The following is a 20,577-nucleotide window of genomic DNA, read 5'->3' as shown; positions in this document are numbered from 1 at the left end:
CAACACATTAAAAATGAAGGCAATAATACATCACTAACATAATTTCAAGATCTGTTGATTGACATTCTATGGACAGAAAGACAATTTTAAATCCACATCACTGAGGTCATTTTAACTTAACACTGACCGAAGTTTAACTCTGCAGATCATGACAGATATAGAATGAATGTTCCATTAAAACGTTTAAAAAATACATATAGATACATATAAGATTACATATGTCAGAGCAGGAAAAGATAATTTTAAATACAGAATAACAAAGTCAAATATTTAGCATATACTCAGATTTGCTTCAAAAACCTCAAACATGTAAATATTTTACATCAGATCCCCCAGATACAGCACTGTTAGCTTTTTCATTTTGACTGTCCTATTAAAAGAATGGAGACTGAGTCATCTATAACACACATAGTGACTATCTGAAACAAAGCAAAGGGATGTTCATATGCATGTGCGAATGTACATGAGCTAATGATTAGCGTTAAATTTTTTTTTAGTTTTAATATAATTACTTGAATTAATTACTTAAAAGTGCAAAAAACCTGTGAGCAGATTATTTTTCAAACAGAGGTAAAAGTAACCAAAAACTTCTTTAAAAAACTTGCTTTAAATCATATTGTTTAATATGTATGTGGGTGTTAAAATATTTTAAGGTTTGTCTTATGAAATACTAGTTTTTCTTTCTATCTCACAAAATCAAAAATTACAATATCTGGGATGTGTTCTTCTGTACACAAGAACAAAAATGAGAAGGTATGTAAGTTGTTACTTGATGTTAAATGATTTCTTGAGGCTTTTTTCTGCCTGCTCTTTTGTGATGTCATTCCAACTTTCAGGAATATCAGCAGGGTTTGCATTATATTCTTTGGCAAGGTCCGTGTTGTACTTTGCCATTACATATTTCCAGTAGTCTGATGCCTCAAGGCTCGAATCTGGAGGGATTTTCCAGTCTGGGTAAATTTCCTTGTAATTCTTGTAAGGGTGCCATCTACCATTTGTATCAATGCAGCTAAAACACTGCTCACTGATCACAGAGGAAGAGCATATGTCAGTGACAAGTTTGTTTGTTACATGCCAAGTGTATTTACCCAGACCCTGTGGCCTATGCACTGCAGCAAAATGCTCATTATGTTTTCCTCCTCCTGCATCACAGACAACTTTGCAGAATGGACACTGTTTGCCACAACCAACCAGTTTGTTGAAAAGCTCATTCTCAGGCTGCACATGGAGCTGCTGTAGTTTCACTTCAAAGTTCAGTGTCTGAAACTCTTTTCTCAGAACTTGTTCCATCTCATTCACAGACACTGTGAGCCAGTCAGCAAATTGTTTCTTGTCAGCATTGTTCAAAAACATGAAAGCACCAAGAGCATCTTTGGAAATTACCAGTTTATCACCAAGTTCTTTACAAATATCTTCAACAAATGTCTTCACATTATCACTCTTTCTTGTTTTTGCCTTGTTGATGGCATCTTTTATGGTTCTGATACATGACTGGAGATGTCTGTCCTCAAACTCAGATATTGTTGAGCAGTGCTCCAGTATTTGGTTGAGTAGCCATGTCTTTACATAATCCTGATATGAGAAAATATATCTCTGGTAGTTTTTAAAATCCTCCTTCGAAAGCAGATCCAGTAAAATTGAACACTGGAAGGACATTCGTGTGCTGAACTGCTCACATGTCTGCATTTCATCAATGATTTTAGGACCCAGGGACTGATTGATAAAGTCTTCAACAGCAGGCTTCAAGCACTGGTTGGTGAATTCTTCTGCTTTCTTTTGACATTGGTCTTCTTTATTAACCACATGTTTGAAATCATCACAAAACCTGTCCTTGTTCTTAATCAAACATTTGTAGGGATCATTTTCTTCATACACTTTCTTAAACTCTATGGCTGCAATTCCACAGATGTGCTGTTTTAGAAAAACTTCAAACATAATGTCTCCCTTGACGTCTTGGTTTTTCTCAAGGTTCTCATCAGTGATGTGTAGGATCTCCTTGATGTATGTGTCACAGTACATTTTTTTCCTTCTCACTTTTTCACTCACAAACTGAGTGCAAACATCTATGATGCTGTCAGCCAGTTTTTGTGCAGCCATTATGTAATCTTGAATGTCGAAAAACATACCTACTTCCTCAACTCTATTTGAGTATCTTTCAGCTGTATATCTGAAAGGTACCAAACCACAATCTTCCAGCCTTTTTTCTAAGAGTTCAAGTGTAACGTCCCCTTTATGTTTCAGGCTTTCTCTCAGATAAGATGATGCATTGGTAAAGATTTGCTCAGCTTGCTTTTCAGAACAAGGAAGTTTCTTCAGTGTTTCACACCACATCTTGAGAAACTTATTTTCAAGTTCTGTCTCTCCCATCGGAACATTATTTTTCCAACACTTATTAATCAGTAGCCAAACTGCATTTTCAATCTCTTTTATGTGATTCTCTTTGATTCGATCAATTTCTATCATTTCCTGTGTGATTTCTGCTGCTGCTGTGAGTTGATTAAAAACACTCCTTTCCATTTCACGCCGAAGGCTCTTTACATTGCTTGAAAATTCCTCTTTATATCCTTCGACAAGATGAACATGACCGTCTGTTTTCTTAAAATATTGTCTCAGATTTTCTAGAAGTCTTGTCTCCCATGTGGACAGCACTGTGGAGGCTTCAATTTTCAAACGTTTGAGAAATTCTCTGATGTCAGAAAACTGAGATTTTGCTACAATTGTACCAAAATTGGAAATTCTTGTTTCTGCGTTTGTTACCCAGGTGTACATCTCTTTTTTGAATTCCCACTCCCATTTGTTGAATTCTGTGCAGAGTCTCATGTATAAATCAGCTACGAGATTGTTTCTGAAGCTGAAGATGAAGCTTTCGTGCTTTACTGCATTCCATAGGTTTGACATCCACTCTTTAAAATCCAAGATATCCTTGGCCGATGACTGACAGTTTCCCAGCAGTTGGATGATGTGTTTCTTGAGCTCATATACAGCCTCACTGTAGCCTGCACTGACTGGTGCCATTGGCGGGTTTCCATTCCAGAGTCCAGGAATGTACCAGTTCCCAGTGTCTGGACTGTACTCCATCACATCAGTGAAGCTCTTGTTCTCCTCTTTCTTTTCCATTCTAGCTGCTGCCTGGGTCATCTCATTTAACTGTTCCAGGAGCAGTTTCCTGTCTCGTAAGTTCTTCTCATGGGCTGAAACATCGGACACATTCTGGTGAACAAACACACATTTAGGCTTTTTGCCCACCTCCTTCATCCTGAGAAAAGCATGCACAACTATTTGTAGGATGTCCTTCATTTCAGTAGAATTCTCCATTGCAACATTGACAATGGTGACATCACTCAGCCCCACAACAAGTGTAGCAAGCTCATTGTCGTGCTCATAGCTGTTGTCCAGTTGTGCAAGTTCTGGTGACTTTAAGCCCTCAGTGTCAATGATCAGCATGAAGTCACAGTTTAGGACTTTTTTCATATCTTCATCGATTTTGATGAGCGACATAAAAGCACCTCGAGTACATCGACCACTGCTGACCGCAAACTGCACTCCAAACATGGTGTTAAGGAGAGTGGACTTTCCTGTGCCCTGAACTCCAAGAACTGTGACTACCAGGATCTTTCTGTTTGGAGAAACCAAGTCACTGAGCTGAGAGAGAACATCACTCACCCATCTGAGAGGGATGTTGGATGCATCTCCATCTACAAGCTCAAGGGGAAATCCATCAAGCAACAACTGTGCACACAGTTTGGGCAGATGCTGCAGCTGTTGACGTTCTGGATCTGTTTGTGGAAGGGACAGTGAGGCTTCATAGATCTGACCCATTTCACGGAAGAAGTGTTCAGTCCCCAGTGAGCTGTTGGAAATTTGTCTGTCAATTTCCTTGATCTCTTCTTTGTTCTCAGAGTTCTTAAATTTTTCTTTATATTTTTCCCGAAGTTCAGACAATTTTACATGAGACAGGTTATCGAGGTTCATTTGCATCAATTTCAGGAAATAAAACCTCTCTGTTCCTGGGCTTGATATTGCATTGATGAAACATGTCATAGCTGTCGACATGTTATAAGAGTTCTGCTTTTTCCGCAGTTCTTTTTTCTGTAACAGAAGTTCACTTCTGTAATCTTCAATATTTCTAGACCCGATATGTTGAAGTCGAAATTCTTCCTTCTCTAAGCAGGTCAGTTTTTTCCATATTTCACCTTGACGTGGAAGCTGATCTTCTTTGTATTTATGGATGTCATGAATTTCAGCAGTGATGGCTTCTGCATTTGTCTTTGCAGTCTGACACTCTGGAGAGTCTTCATCAACCAGGATTCCCAGTTTATAGGCAATGTCTGCCATCTGCTCTATTGTCATCTTAATCTTTGAGTTCTTCACCACATCTCTGACTTTTTTTCTCAAAGTTTGTACAAAATCTGCATCATTTTTCTGTTTCTTCTTAGTTATGATGTTGTTGTTACTCAAGCCCAATTTGTTTGCTACTGTTCTTAAAACCTCGTTATTACTTTCACCATTACCAACCAAGAAGATCTGTGTCTTTTGGTTTATGTTAGTGAGTAGACTGCACTCAGACTCATCCAAATCGCCGAAGAACACAAAAACTGCTGCAGATGTCTGACACAGAAAGGAGTATTGTGTTTCAAAAGATTCAATGTCCCCACGAAGGTTAGCTACAGCCACTGGCTGACTGAAAATATCAATGTTTGTGTTTCCACCAGGAAGATACCAAGTAATCTCAGTCAGTCCGTTGGATATTGCTCTTGGACTGTCACCACACTCCATGTTGCGGTGAACAAAGGTGTCATGGTACTGCTGAGAATTGCTCAGAAGCTTATTGAGAATCTCTGACTTGGACGAGGAGCACTCACCCAGTCTGACAAAAGAGATCATTGGAAGTTCAGAGAGAACGATTCTGTCTTCAATGAAGCCCTTGGACTCTGACAGAGACTGAGGTCTGTACTTTTTAACAATGTCTCTCATGGCCCACAGCATGAGTGTGCACTGATTGGTGTCACAATTGGGAAGCAGCAGAGGAACAGAGAACTGACACATGGACATTTTTAGTGCCATTTCCTGCTGTACAAAACCATCAGAACACAGAAAGAGAGCAGTGATTATGTCGAGTGGGTTTGGCATGTCTGTGATCAATGATTGATCATTATGTTTTATCCTATTTCTAGCTGTGACATTAACCATCATCAGTTCCTTTAGAAAATACCATGGGAGGTCTGATTTATACTTGGCAGGTTCATCATTAATCATCTGCTCATCAATCTCAAGTAATTTGCTACGTGATTGTTTCTCCCTGTAGTACCGCTTCAAGTTCAAGTCCTCCAGTATGCTCACCAGGTGCCTCCCTGTTGATATAAAAAATTTTGTTATTTCTGTAACCATCTTAATGACTACCGGTATGTTTCTTACACATACAAATCTAATAACATCGTTCGCATAAAACGACCACTTCCTGTGGTAGTCTTATAGCTTTCATATATATACATAGGTATACTGCAAGGTATATCGTATCATTGTTCAAGTGTTTACTACACATTGGGAGGGTTTTTTAAATCGTTTGTTTTCCTAGAAATTAAAATCATCAAATTAGTCTTTTATACTTAGTTTAAACAATGTTTAGTTACTTGTTTATGCAAAGTATTCATCACTGTGATTTGTTTTGTATTATAAAAGCTTTAAAAAACAAAACAAATAAAAGCTATAAAAGCATTTCTTTAAGTTTAGTTTCTTAGTTTTAGTGATGTGTTGATAGGTTCATTTTAGGGGTATCGTCTTCTTTAAATATTGCTAATCTAGAGTGTCTTTCTTTTCTAGTCATACTATTTCGCTGATCTACAAATACTAAAGTTAGATTCCACTATGCTGTTCAGATAGTAAACTCGTCTGGAAAGAGATCCTGTTCAAAATTGGCTAACTCTATTTTTAAGATTCTTCAAAAACGCTATCCACTGTACAGATTAAACTAAACAACTAGCCGAGGAAAATGGGTAGATGGATGGATAGGTAATAGTAATTTTCTCAGTATCTGTACCATGAATGTAAATTTCTAAAATTTAGATTTGACAAATTATACGAAACAGCATTAAATTTAGCTAAATTCACACTGATAACTGTTATATTTGGGATAACCTTACAGTGGAACTTTAAAATATTACTTCCAACCTACAAGTTTGTTTTTCACCTATTTTGAATGTGCAGTATTATCACACAACTTTTCAAATAAACAAAAAGTATAATGAAATTACTTTATAAAGACATTTCCATGTTTACACTGAGACTTAGCAAGTCCATGCACCCGTTCCCTGTGTAACACATTTTTGTTTGTTTTTTGTATTTTAAATAGCTATGACTTAAATTTACTTACTTGTGTGTGTATGTCTGCTGCAGCTGGTCACAATGTAGGTCTTAGCTTCACCAGCAGGAGTCTCCAAATGCTGAGACACTAACTCACTGTCGATATTAAACAGTGTTTTTTTCACATGACAAGGAGCTGTGGGAAAAATAATAGTAATAGTGATTGATAATGTTTTTACTTAAACGACTTATAGAGATTTCATCATGCAGCTTTTTGCTGAAACATGAAATTGCATAAAAATGTATTTTACCTCCTGCATCAGTCTGTTGGCGGGGATCTTTGCAGATACTGCATGGAGTTGGAGGGGTCTCTACTTCCTCGCAGTAAAGCTCAACAAACAAGTCTTCGGCACTGATTTTCTTTTGATAAATGATTAATTCTATATTAAAAAACAAATACATAATAATCTCCTAATTTTTTATTCAAGTACAAAGTAGCTGCTTACCTTCATTGTGGGTGCAGTCCCTAACACCCCACTGTTGCTTTAGGTTATTCCAGCAGTGTCTCTCTGATTACTATAATGAAAGTAAAGTGATTATTCTTCAAAGATTATTTCCTAAATGGAAGTTTAGCTGTCAAAATGAAACTCAAATGTCAAACTAGACAACCAACTCCCCGACTCTCCGTGGAGTTGGTTTTCTAGTTTGCAGGGGTGAAAAAATGAGTAGTGGTCTAATTTGGATATATAAAACATATATAAATATATATATTTCAAAAACAAGGCAAGAAGAGAAAATATGAAAACTGGATCTGAAAACACTGATCATGATTTTCCGGAATAGATGGAAGCACATAATTAAGAAGGGAGAGATTCAAGGATTCAGGAAAAACAAAAGGCTGCTTTCATGACGAGCCATATTAACCCTATAATGCACTTTGTATCATATGTGATACATGAGCTTCTTAGACCTCTAGCTCATTAACATGATCAATACTTGCTATAATTTCAAATTGTTATGGACATAACTCTTTTTTTTTTGTCTAAAATTAACATTGTTGTTAAGAAAAAGTTGCCAAAGACGTCCAATGTATCAAATGCGATATATATATATATATATATATATATATATATATATAAACATCTCAGTTCCATAAAATCTGAATTTTCTGGCTATGTTTTGATGGGTTGGGTCTTACAGGGTTAATACCTAAAGTGTAGCTGTTAATTGAGACATTGGTACATACTGCAGTGCAGTGTACGACTGTACTAATCTGATTAAAAGCTGTTTCAATATCTATTAATAAACAAAATTAAATATATACATAGTATGTGTATGCATATGGTGGGGCTTGTGGACCAGAAATGCCGGAGCCAATTTTTTGTCCCAGTCCAGCCCTGGTGAAAACCCAGCCCATTTCAATCATATGTATTATATTCCTGGATCATAATAAACAAGATAGATTGAGTTGAACTTTAATTAATTAACAGTATGTAAATTAAAGTAATTTAATTATTAATAATTAATAAGTATTTGTTTTACAATAATTTACACAAATTACTGCACTGCAGCACTAATTTACATACTGTAAAAATAATTATTATGACTTTGGAAAGAGAATACTAAAGCTCATAAGACGTAAGTTTAACTAATGGGTAATTATAGGAACATGGCACCTGTAGTACATTGAGAGACATGTATAAAGTTGGAATGGGCTGAAAGCATTAACAAACAATCCACTTCTTAGCATTTTTGCATTTATAGCATTTATACTTGTGCAACAGTATTTGCTGGCACATCACCAAGAGGTGCATTTCAGATTATGTGTAGGTAACGGAAGCATAAATTCCCTAGGTTGTCTGCTAGTGGTCAGTGTGCCAAAGGTGGCTTCACAATGGACTGGAAAATCAGTTTTGATGGTTCACTAGCTAGTTTTTTTGTTTTGTGTTTTTGTCTTCCTAATCGTATGCATAATGAAAGCATCACTGATGAAAAAAAGACTATAAAACAACCTACCTTTATAGTAGATATCTGATCACGGCAAAATGCTGTTCTCTGATCCAGTGTTTGTTTGTTCTTTTTCTTTCTTCTTTCCTCTTTTCTACAATATTCACAGTAAAACTGCTGTTCTGTTTCTATCCCTGTAACAGTCTACTGCTACTGTCCCTATAGCAGTGTACTGATGGTGATTCTGAGCTCTCCTTTTATATTGTTAGGCGAATACTTTCACTTTCACTTAGGTGAGGCAGCAATTTTTTTTCACTTTCACAGTCACAATCAACCAGTCAAGCTTCAGTTAATGATTGAGGCATTTTAAGAAAAAGAAATGGTATGAAAAAAAAGCTTATATTGGAATAAGATCAGCAAATCTTTTCCTCATATTTGACTGATGGTTTTGTATATGCAATTTTATTTTCATTGAAATTGTAGTTAGTTTTAAAAGTGCTTCAAAATGATTGCCCAAATAGACCACATTTGACAAAAGTACTCAGTCACCCATCGAAATCATTGCAGAGAGATAAGATTAGTTTTGTATTAAATTAAATGCTGTAATTAAAAGTTAAAACCAGATGTACATAACTGATCGCAGGAATAACCTCAGGAGAACAAAGCATCACTAAATGTTTAAGTCAGCTGGTTTTCACCAACTTCACAGTCGGAGGTTCTGATATGTTGGTCTCTCACATGAAATAATTAGTTCAGACACTGACAAAAATAAAAACATAACATGCTTAGTAGGGTAGGACTCACAGATGTGAAAGAGCTGAAAAAGTTTGTCTGCATTCCAGCAAACAATTAGCTGGGGCTTGTGAGTTTGTGGCAGAGACTAACTTTGTCATCCAGGAAATGTGGATAATAAGGAAACAGTTAAAACAACACTGAAAAAAAATTGTTTTCCCTTTTCTTATTTTTCAGTTTATACATCCTTGATTCCTTTGACTTCATTTCCTTGAGGGAGACAAACTCACTTGACCAGTTTGTCTACCTCTAATAAAAAGACAATCAGTATTAGTAAGCACACCAATTGTTATTGCGAACTAAAGGACACCATTTTTGGAAGTGCAGTGATTAGCACTACCACCTCAATTCAAAACCATGAACTGGCTGGGGGGATTCTGTCACAGCTGTGAGGAAGGTATGGATGAATGGATGAAGGAGAGGTGAAGAGTAGTTATCCATTCATAGTTTCTGTCTCACTCAAAGGGTAGCCTAACTAATTACAATTCAGCCTTTCATATCCTCCTGAGACCCAGGGGAAAAAAAGTATTTTAATTTTGATCTTTTTCCAGATAAATCAAGTGTTGGGATGGTAAAAAACACATTACAAAAACAAAATTGTTTTTAACTAATTTTATTTAAATTTTACAACATGTGCACTTCAGTGCACAAGGGGAGTTCATTGATCACGAATGTGAAACTAACAAAATTCAAGAGCTATTTAAGAAAATTAAATGCTCCACTGAAATTTTTGTAAGCAGGATATTAAAACTTATTTATATAACAATATCATAAAAATGTAGATCATGGGTCAACTTAGAAGTCACTGACACTTCACTAGCTGTAAGCCACTGGTTCAGGAACAAGTGATTGCACTGGGCTTTCTATTTCACAAAAGTCAATTCATTTATGATATCTGAGGAACTAATGTGATTTTTTTATTTGGAGACACAAAGGAACATTTGGCACTTCCCACATCTCACATATGTTTTACTGTTGCACCCAACCATTCTACAACTGAAATGCCTTGGACTGTTAACCATTTCAGGCAAGTGGAGTGAACCATATTTTGTTACTCTCATCTGGTTGGGGCTTCCTTTTCTTGATTTTTGGAGAGAACTCTTCATTACTGGTATTATTCAGGTCTTGTTCACATGTTTTTTTCCCAGGTTTCTCAGCCAAGAGGAGCTTGAACTCCAGAAACTGTGAGTTCTTTTCACAGATTGAGATCATTGACAACTTTCAGCAACGACGTGATCTTGTAGAAACAATCAGGTGTCATGGATTCAGCTATAATTGCGACTCTTGTTTTTTTACTTTACTGGAAAACATTCCTGCATTTTACCCATATTTTATTTTTAACTCAAAATCAAAAATTCCAGATTCTCCTACATGTTGGTTTTGGACCAGATAGAATGACAGTTTTCAGGTGGCCCTGTGTCTTTCTCTATTACATCTGCCACTGCATCTTGATAATCTTTGTGTGGCTCCTCCTGGGTTCTCACCCTCTCCTATCTGGCTCACATGACTCTCATCTTCTGAAGAATCTATGTTTGAATCTCCCTCAATGATTCTGTTAAGAATTCTCTCCGCCTTTGTCAAAGAGTTGTCTACTAGGAAAAAGTGAAATAAATATAAGTACAAAGTCCTCTGTGAAATTAAATAAGCTTAATTCTTAAAAACACCTCAAATTACTTACTAGATGTTTATTTTTGAAAATTTATCAAAATCCGATTTCAAAAAACATTTTAAATGTAAATATCATGCTTACCTTTCTTTCTTCCATAAAATGTGCTTGTGGGCATGCCAGCCATTTTGAAAAGGTGGGAAAAAGACAATTGGCAAGGCCACACCCCCACACATGTGATATCATTTTAAAGGTACTGTTGTCCTCTCTAAGAAACATCAGGACTTAGAAGAGTGGCAAGTAGAGTATGAGAGGTACAAGAAAAAACTAAATGTGTACTGCAGTGCACAAAAATGAATAATTAGCTCCATGCGCTTGAAGGATGTTTCAAGCGCATGGAGCTAATTATTCCAGTTGTGGATGAAAAATATGCCCCGGCACTTTTTCTCTGTCTCTGTGCCAAGGCAGTGGTGCACGGTGGGCTATAGAGCAGATGTGCTAGCTAGCTCTACCATCCACCAAAATCAGAGGCAGTTCCTTCACCCTGCTCAGAACCAAGATTTCCTCACGAGTTTTGGTTGGCCTCAAAGTGTTTCTGTTCAATTCATCAGGACAGCCCGAGAACGTGTTGATCAGGAAAGTGTGTCATGGGTAAACTCAGATAATCAGGTTGTGATCCAGCCTGTGTAATGTCACTGAGTGGCCACTTCCCAAACTGTTTATATGTGCCACTTCTTAATTATTGTTCATCTTGACCAATACATGGCAGTTTTACATTTTAAGAAATCTAAATGTGTATATAACAACAACAACAACATGAAAATTAAGCTTTAAGCAGATTGTATTTTATTTTAGGTGTTAAATGCAAACTCTGGTAAAGGTGACCGATAATAGCAGACATTTGCTTACAGTGGGGCAAAAAAGTATTTAGTCAGCCACCGATTGTGCAAGTTCCCCCACTTAAAATGATGACAGAGGTCAGTAATTTGCACCAGAGGTACACTTCAACTGTGAGAGACAGAATGTGAAAAAAAAATCCATGAATCCACATGGTAGGATTTGTAAAGAATTTATTCGTAAATCAGGGTGGCAAATAAGTATTTGGTCAATAACAAAAATACAACTCAATACTTTGTAACATAACCTTTGTTGGCAATAACAGAGGTCAAACGTTTACTATAGGTCTTTACCAGGTTTGCACACACAGTAGCTGGTATTTTGGCCCATTCCTCCATGCAGATCTTCTCGAGAGCAGTGATGTTTTGGGGCTGTCGCTGAGCAACACGGACTTTCAACTCCCGCCACAGATTTTCTATGGGGTTGAGGTCTGGAGACTGGCTAGGCCACTCCAGGACTTTCAAATGCTTCTTACGGAGCCACTCCTTTGTTGCCCGGGCGGTGTGTTTTGGATCATTGTCATGTTGGAAGACCCAGCCTCGTTTCATCTTCAAGGTTCTCACTGATGGAAGGAGGTTTTGGCTCAAAATCTCACGATACATGGCCCCATTCATTCTGTCCTTAACACGGATCAGTCGTCCTGTCCCCTTGGCAGAAAAACAGCCCCATAGCATGATGTTTCCATCCCCATGCTTCACAGTAGGTATGGTGTTCTTGGGATGCAACTCAGTATTCTTCTTCCTCCAAACACGACGAGTTGAGTTTCTACCAAAAAGTTCTACTTTGGTTTCATCTGACCACATGACATTCTCCCAATCCTCTGCTGTATCATCCATGTGCTCTCTGGCAAACTTCAGACGGGCCTGGACATGCACTGGCTTCAGCAGCGGAACACGTCTGGCACTGCGGGATTTGATTCCCTGCCGTTGTAGTGTGTTACTGATGGTGACCTTTGTTACTTTGGTCCCAGCTCTCTGCAGGTCATTCACCAGGTCCCCCCGTGTGGTTCTGGGATCTTTGCTCACCGTTCTCATGATCAGTTTGACCCCACGGGATGAGATCTTGCGTGGAGCCCCAGATCGTAGGAGATTATCAGTGGTCTTGTATGTCTTCCATTTTCTGATGATTGCTCCCACAGTTGATTTTTTCACACCAAGCTGCTTGCCTATTGTAGATTCACTCTTCCCAGTCTGGTGCAGGTCTACAATACTTTTCCTGGTGTCCTTCGAAAGCTCTTTGGTCTTGGCCATGGCGGAGTTTGGAGTCTGACTGTTTGAGGCTGTGGACAGGTGTCTTTTATACAGATGATGAGTTCAAACAGGTGCCATTCATACAGGTAACGAGTGGGGGACAGAAAAGGTTCTTACAGAAGACGTTACAGGTCTGTGAGAGCCAGAGATTTTCCTTGTTTGAGGTGACCAAATACTTATGTGGGGCGATTGTGGCTCAAGAGTTAGGAGTTCGCCTTGTAATCGGAAGGTTGCCGGTTCGAACCCCGGCTTGGACAGTCTCGGTCGTTGTGTCCTTGGGCAAGACACTTCACCCGTTGCCTACTGGTGGTGGTCAGAGGGCCCGGTGGCGCCAGTGTCCGGCAGCCTCGCCTCTGTCAGTGCGCCCCAGGGTGGCTGTGGCTACAATGTAGCTTGCCATCACCAGTGTGTGAATGTGTGTGTGAATGGGTGGATGACTGGATATGTAAAGCGCTTTGGGGTCCTTAGGGACTAGTAAAAGCGCTATATAAATACAGGCCATTTACCATTTTACCATTTATTTTCCACCCTAATTTACGAATAAATTCTTTACAAATCCTACCATGTGGATTCATGGATTTTTTTTTTTCACATTCTGTCTCTCACAGTTGAAGTGTACCTCTGGTGCAAATTACTGACCTCTGTCATCATTTTAAGTGGGGGAACTTGCACAATCGGTGGCTGACTAAATACTTTTTTGCCCCACTGTATATTTTCTTATGAGACATAGCGGTTAATGTGTGCTATTAATTAGTCTAAATTTCCTTATCATGTTTTATTCATTGTTTGTATCACTGCAGATAAATAGGTATCACTGATCATGAAAGAAGACTTTAAAGAAAACCTTAGCTGTCAACTGATTACCCTATATATATACATATATATATGTATGTATGTATATATGTATATATGTGTGTATATATATATATATATATATATATATATATATATATATATATATATATATATATATATATATATATGTATGTATGTATGTATGTATATATGTATATGTATGTATATATGTATATATATATATGTATGTATATATGTGTATGTATATATGTGTATATATATGTATGTATGTATGTATATATGTATGTATATATATATATATGTGTGTGGGAACATAGCACGAGTTTTGGTTGGCCTTAAAGTGTTTCTGACAAACTCACAAACAAACCCCCACAAAATGAAAGAAGACCGCTTCTAGAGATGGGTTTTCTCTCTCTCTCTACATGACTTGAGGACAAGAGGCTCCCAATGTGAAGTAGGGAGGAGTTGTCTGGCCTTCTCTTGCTAGACAAGCCCAGTGCAGAAGATGAAAGTGAGACACAGTACTGAAGACCAATAGGTTTAAATCACTGCTTTCGTCCAACTTTTTCACCAATAAAAGGTCTGTTCAATAGGGACTGTCATTCTTTTCCTTTTGTCTGCTGCCAGGCACCAGTTATCATGTCTACAGCGGCCATGGCACATTCCTTTATACTGATATATCTGCAAGATTCTAAGTAATTATTCAATCCTTAAGAAACTAAAGATTCTACTAATCCCAAATAAAAGTCAAACCCAACACTACTATTATGAGGGTCCCCCCAGAAATGTCCTTCTTGCCCTGGCTATGCCTTAAGGTCTTGTCCATGAAAATCAAAAGCAGGATCAGAGACAAGAGGCAACCCTGGTGGATTTCAGCACTCATTGAAATGGGCTTGACTTTGTGCCAAGCATGGATGTACTCTGTCTTTTCCACTATGATCGAACAGGCTCCTGCCCTATATGGCTGTAAATTTAATAAGTGGGTAAAGTATGATGGGTGTGACAAATGGGTGTGTGATACTCAAGATTCCAAGATTCTTTATTTGTCACATGCATAGTCATACAAGTACAACACACAGTGAAATCTGTCCTGAACTGCTCCTTGACTGTGCAAAACATTATGAACAATAACTAAATTTAAATTAAAAAGTAAAAACAGAAACTTTAAATTAAAAAAACAAAAATGTACATTGTGCAGTGTTTGTGCCATATTAGCACAGCAATGTATTAACAGAGCAATGAAAGTAGATTAAACAAAATGACCAAAGTAATGTAAACAGAGACACCAGAGTAATATTGTGTAAAGTAAAGAGTGATCAGAGTAAACGGTAACGTATTCGAAACCATCAATGTGGGTGTTTGGGAAATGCAGTCACCAGCAGGATGAACCTCGGTGAGATGTCCTATAGTAGGTTGAGGTCAACTTTACCCCCAACTTCTCAACGTCTGTACGTGTGTTTCTAGTCTTCAAATAGTTGTTTTTTAAGGATAAATAGAAAGGCTGGCCTACAGGGAAGCCCCAGCCAACAGGTAGCTGGGGCTTTTGAGTTTGAGCCAAAGATGGACTAACTTTGCCATCCAGGAAATGCAGATAGAAAGGTAACAATTTATAAAATGCAGATTAAGATTCTTGCTCCTCTTCTTATTTTTCAGTTTGCACATCCTCCATCCCTTTCCTTCTTTCCTAGAGGTAGAAAAACTCACTTTACCAGTTTGTCTGCCTGTAGTTCACAACAATGACTCATCTGTTTACTAACATTGCTTGTCTTTTTTTTAATTAAAGGATATCATTTTTGGCAGCATAGTGGTGTGGCACCATCATATCATAGGTTCGGAATTTTAATCCAGTAGCTGGCCAGGTTGATTTGGTTTTGCATGGATCCCCTCCTGATATGCCAGCTTTTCCCCACAGTCCAAGGACATGCAATTTAGATTAACTGGTGATTCTAAATATGTCACGGGTAATGGGGGAAATACAGACTCAGTCGCGGAGCTCTGGATGCGAAGCAAACAGTGCGTTTATTTACAGTGCTCAAAACAGTCACAAAGCGAAGTACAAAAATCCAACGGTGGTGATCATCTCCAAATTCCCAGTGGTGTGCAGGTGAGTCTCCCAAGTGATTATCTGAGTGTGTTTCTCCTCCGAGGGCTTAATCCAGCGGACTCCTTCTCTCCAACCTTCTGCTCCGTATCACTTCCTCCTATAAACAAGTGACGACAGCTACAGGTGAGAAGGGTAGCCGGCTAAGGCTATGTTAAAAGTAAGAAAACACTCTTTACTACCGAGCCTCCAGTACAATCCAGCGTCGACTGCCATCCAGACACATAGTTAAGTACCTCAGTCCACAACGAGGATGATCAGTGACAGCTGGATGGCAAATTAGGTGCAGGTGTGTCAGCCACTGGGTGGAGGAGGAGAGAGAGAGAAGCACACACATACACACACAGACAGGTCGCTCCGGGAAGGACCGTCCGACCATGACAGTACCCCCCCTCTAACGGGAGCCCCCGGGCGACCCACGAAACTTGTCAGGGTGCCGACGGCGGAACTCTCTCACCATAGCGTGGTCGAGAACCGCAGACCGCGGCACCCAGGAACGCTCTTCCGGACCGTACCCCGCCCAATCCACCAAAAACTGGAAGCCCCTACCGCGGCGCCTGGCATCCATTATGCGAGTAATGGAATACGCCGGAGCGCCAGCGATATCCAGGGTGGGTGGCGGGGGCCTGGGAGGCGGGCACAACGGGCTGGTCCGGACCGGCCTAATTTGAGAAACATGAAACACGTCGTGTACCTTCATGTTGCGCGGGAGGGCCAGTCGGACAGTCACTGGATTCAGGATGGCTTGCACAGAAAAGGGTCCAAGGAACCGGGGAGCCAGCTTCTTGGACTCAGTCCGCAGAGTGATGTTCTTAGAGGAAAGCCACACCTGCTGGCCCACCCGATAGGCCGGTGTAGGGACGCGGCGGCGGTCAGCCAGTCTCTTGTTTTGAGCGCTCGTACGCAGCAGTGCCGCTCGAGTTGCCCGCCAGATCCGTCGACAGCGCCTCATGTGATGTTGCACGGAAGGCACGGCCACCTCTCCCTCCGTGATGCAGAGGAGCGGGGGTTGATACCCCAGGGACGCCTCGAAGGGAGAGACACCCGTAGCGGCCGACGTGCTAGAGTTATGGGCGTATTCGGCCCACGCCAACTGCTCACTCCATGACGACTGGTTGGAGGAAACGACGCAGCGCAGCATGGCCTCCAGCTCCTGGTTCGCTCGCTCAGTCTGCCCATTAGTCTGCGGGTGGAACCCAGAGGACAGGCTGACCTGGACCCCCAGCTCGGTACAAAACATCTTCCATACCCGCGAGGTGAACTGGGGCCCACGGTCAGAAACAATGTCCAGAGGAATGCCGTGAAGGCGGAAAACATGTTGGGTCAAGAGCTGGGCAGTCTCTAGAGCGGTGGGAAGTTTGGTAAGGGCAACAAAATGGGCAGCCTTAGAAAAACGGTCAACGATGGTGAGTATAACAGTTTTACCAGAGGACGGAGGGAGGCCAGTGATGAAGTCCAGAGCGACGTGCGACCACGGCCGGCTGGGGACAGGCAGTGGTCTGAGGAGTCCCGATGGAGGGGAGTTGGACGTCTTATTTCGGGCGCACACAGGACATGCGGCCACATACTCCCGGACGTCCTGAGAGAGAGAGGGCCACCAAAACAGCCTTTGTAAGAAGGTGACAGTTCGGTTCCTGCCCGGATGGCAGGTAAACCGTGCGGTGTGTGCCCAGTGGATGACCTTACCCCTGACCGCTGAGGGAACGTACAATCTACCTGCTGGACTGGTGCCGGGGTCGGGTTCTTGTCGCTGAGCATCTTGGACCACCCTTTCTATCTCCCAGGTGAGGGTCCCCACGATGCATGAGGCTGGCAGAATGGGTTTCTCCTTCTCCTCAGGGTCCGTGTCTGGCGTGAACTGGCGCGACAAGGCGTCTGGCTTCGTATTCCGGGACCCGGGCCTGTAGGTGATGGTTAGGTTAAACCGTGCAAAAAACAGTGCCCACCTGGCCTGTCGGGCATTCAGGCGCTTAGCCGCTTGGAGGTAGGCGAGGTTCTTGTGGTCCGTCCACACGATAACAGGATGTTCGCTCCCCTCCAACCAGTGCCGCCACTCCTCCAGCGCCAACTTGATGGCAAGAAGCTCCCGGTCGCCCACGTCATAATTCCTTTCAGCCTGAGTGAGCCGACGGGAGAAAAAGGCACAGGGGTGTAATTTACCTGCCTTGCGCTGAGAGAGAACCGCCCCAACTCCAGAATCAGAAGCGTCCACCTCCACCACAAACGGCAGGGCGAGGTCAGCCTGGGCCAGGATGGGGGCCGAGGCAAACAAGCTCTTGAGACGGTCGAATGCTTGCTGAGCCGCTGGAGACCACTGGTACGGCTGTTTGGGCGACGTGAGTTGGGTAAGAGGCAATGCCACCTTACCGAAGTCCCGGATGAAGCGTCTGTAGAAGTTGCTGAATCCCAGAAAACTTTGCAACTTCTTCCGAGTGCCGGGCACAGGCCACTCCAACACAGCTTTGACCTTAGCCGGGTCTGCTCGCAACCGGCCCTGTTCAATGATGAAACCCAGAAAAGAGACAGTTGAGGCATGAAACTCACATTTCTCCGCTTTACAAAACAGCCGATTCTCCAGCAGGCGGTGCAACACCAGTCTCACATGCTTAACATGCTCAGCTCCGGACCTGGAGAAAATCAGAATGTCATCAAGGTAGACGAACACGAAGTGGTTTAAAAAATCTCGTAGGACGTCATTTACCAGGGCTTGGAAAATGGCAGGGGCGTTAGTGAGTCCGAACGGCATTACCAGGTACTCGAAGTGGCCCAGATGGGTGTTGAAGGCCGTCTTCCACTCGTCCCCCTCGCGGATGCGGACCAGGTGATAAGCATTGCGGAGATCAAGTTTGGTGAAATGGGTGGCTCCTTGAAGGAGTTCAAAAGCTGAGGTGAGCAGAGGTAGAGGATATTTGTTTTTGATAGTGATCTTGTTCAGTCCCCGATAGTCAATGCAGGGGCGTAGGGACGCATCTTTCTTTTTAACAAAAAAGAAGCCTGCACCCAAGGGAGAGGTGGAGGGACGGATGATGCCTGCTGCCAGGGAGTCTGTGATGTAGCGCTCCATAGACTCGCGCTCAGGTTTCGAGATACTGTAGAGTCGGCTAGTGGGCAAGGGGGCGCCTGAGAGCAAATCAATCCCGCAGTCGTACGGACGATGGGGGGGCAGCGATTGGGCCCCGTCTTTGCTAAAGACTCGACCTAGATCATGATATTCGGCTGGCACGGTTGACAAGTCGAGGCGAGAAGGCGGCCCCGCAAGATCGTCTGACATGCAACCCGGCACAGCAGAGCGTAAACACTGCTCATGGCAACGGGTGCTCCACCCTACGATACATCCCTTGGCCCAATCAATCTGTGGATTGTGTCGCTGGAGCCAGGGGAATCCCAAAACTAAGGGTGTGTCAGGTGCCTTGAAGAGAAACAGGAACATCTGTTCAGTGTGGTTGCCGGAGAGAGTGAGTGTGATTTCTTGAGTGCGGTGAGTGACAGCGGCTAAAGGCCTGCCATTAAGCGCTGACACCTGGAGTGTTTCCGGGAGAGGAACAACAGGCAAACCCATCTTGTGGGCCAAGGCCTCATCCAAAAAACTTTGTTCAGCTCCTGAGTCTATTAGTGCATCACAAGAATGGGTGCGGGAAAGAAACCATAATTTAGCAGGGCAGCTGAGGTGGAGGAATGTATTCACCGGCGCACCCGTCAGTATCCCCACCTTTACTGACGGGCTGAGTCTTTTAGCCGTGAGGGACAGGAGTCCGCGAAATGCCCCTTCTTCCCGCACACAAAACACTCACCCACCAGTTGTCTTCTGCTCCGGGTGAATTTAGTCCGTCCGAGCTGCATGGGTTGCTCCTCGTCAGCAGGTGAGTCCGTTCCCTCCTCTCTCCACTCGAGAGAGGGGAGTCCAGTCGAAACTCCTACGACCCCTACTGACCGTCGCCCATCTCCAGTCCGCCTGCCAAACTCCCGCATATGGTCGTCTAGACTGATACACATGTTAACCAGGGCACTTAACGATTTAGGAAGCTCTTTAGTGGCCAACTCACGTTTGACATTCTCATTTAAGCTGTTTAGGAATGCTCCTCGGAGCGCCTTTTCCTCCCAACCCGTCTCCTCGGCCAGGATCCAAAAGTCCACGGAGAAGTCTGCCACGCTTCGCCGGCCCTGCTTTAAAGTAAACATGCGATGAGCAGCACTGTCAGGGTTAGAGCCTTTGTCAAACACACACCGAAATTTGCTCAAAAAATCACTATATGAGATGGAGGATTGGGCGCTCAGGACTGCTTGAGCCCAGAGTAGCGCTCGTCCAGTCATGAGCTCCACCATGAGGGTGATCTTGGCGATATCAGAGGCATAAGCTCGAGTCTGCTGCCTAAAAATCAGAGAGCATTGAGCCAAAAACCCCCGGCTCTTGTCCAACTCTCCACTGAATTTTTCAGGTATAGGGAACGTGTGTTCTCGCTGAGGCGGAGGCGGAGATGGGGGAAGGGGACAGGCCGCCGCTATATTTAGAAGCTCCACTGGTGGTTGTGGTGGTGTACTGGGCTCTGGTGGTTGAATGGGTGCCCTAGGTGTAGCAAGCAACATACCTTTCAGTTCAGATACCACCTGTAGTAGCGCGGACTGCTCCTTGGCAACATGCTGCAGCATCTGTTCATGCCGCTCCAACCGTTCAGCTTGAAGCGCGAGCTCGCGCTGGACGGGGGTTGAGTCCGCTGAGTCCATAGCTGGCTGGATTGTTCTGTCACGGGTAATGGGGGAAATACAGACTCAGTCGCGGAGCTCTGGATGCGAAGCAAACAGTGCGTTTATTTACAGTGCTCAAAACAGTCACAAAGCGAAGTACAAAAATCCAACGGTGGTGATCATCT

At 42.1% G+C, this 20,577-nt stretch overlaps 1 protein-coding gene across 1 annotated transcript; it reads right to left on the bottom strand.

The window, feature by feature from the left end:
* Positions 1 to 765: 765 nt before the first annotated feature.
* On the bottom strand, positions 766 to 5,193 carry LOC146636805 (interferon-induced very large GTPase 1-like). Its single transcript, XM_085349694.1, has one exon. The coding sequence runs from the start codon at positions 5,191 to 5,193 to the stop codon at positions 766 to 768; it is 4,428 nt and encodes a 1,475-aa protein (XP_085205820.1).
* Between the last annotated feature and the right edge of the window lie 15,384 nt (positions 5,194 to 20,577).

This window comes from Diplotaxodon limnothrissa, linkage group LG3 (genome assembly GCF_057381915.1).
Source record: "Diplotaxodon limnothrissa isolate DT_005_m linkage group LG3, D_limnothrissa_male_GT1.1, whole genome shotgun sequence".
Classification (NCBI taxonomy): domain Eukaryota; kingdom Metazoa; phylum Chordata; class Actinopteri; order Cichliformes; family Cichlidae; genus Diplotaxodon; species Diplotaxodon limnothrissa.
The sequence above is the reverse complement of the archived record's forward strand: the minus strand, read 5'-3'. Positions and strand labels throughout refer to the sequence as shown.

Excerpts from the sequence above, each read along its gene's own strand:
- LOC146636805 (XM_085349694.1), bottom strand. The coding sequence starts at position 5,193 with ATGATGGTTAATGTCACAGCTAGAAATAGGATAAAACATAATGATCAA.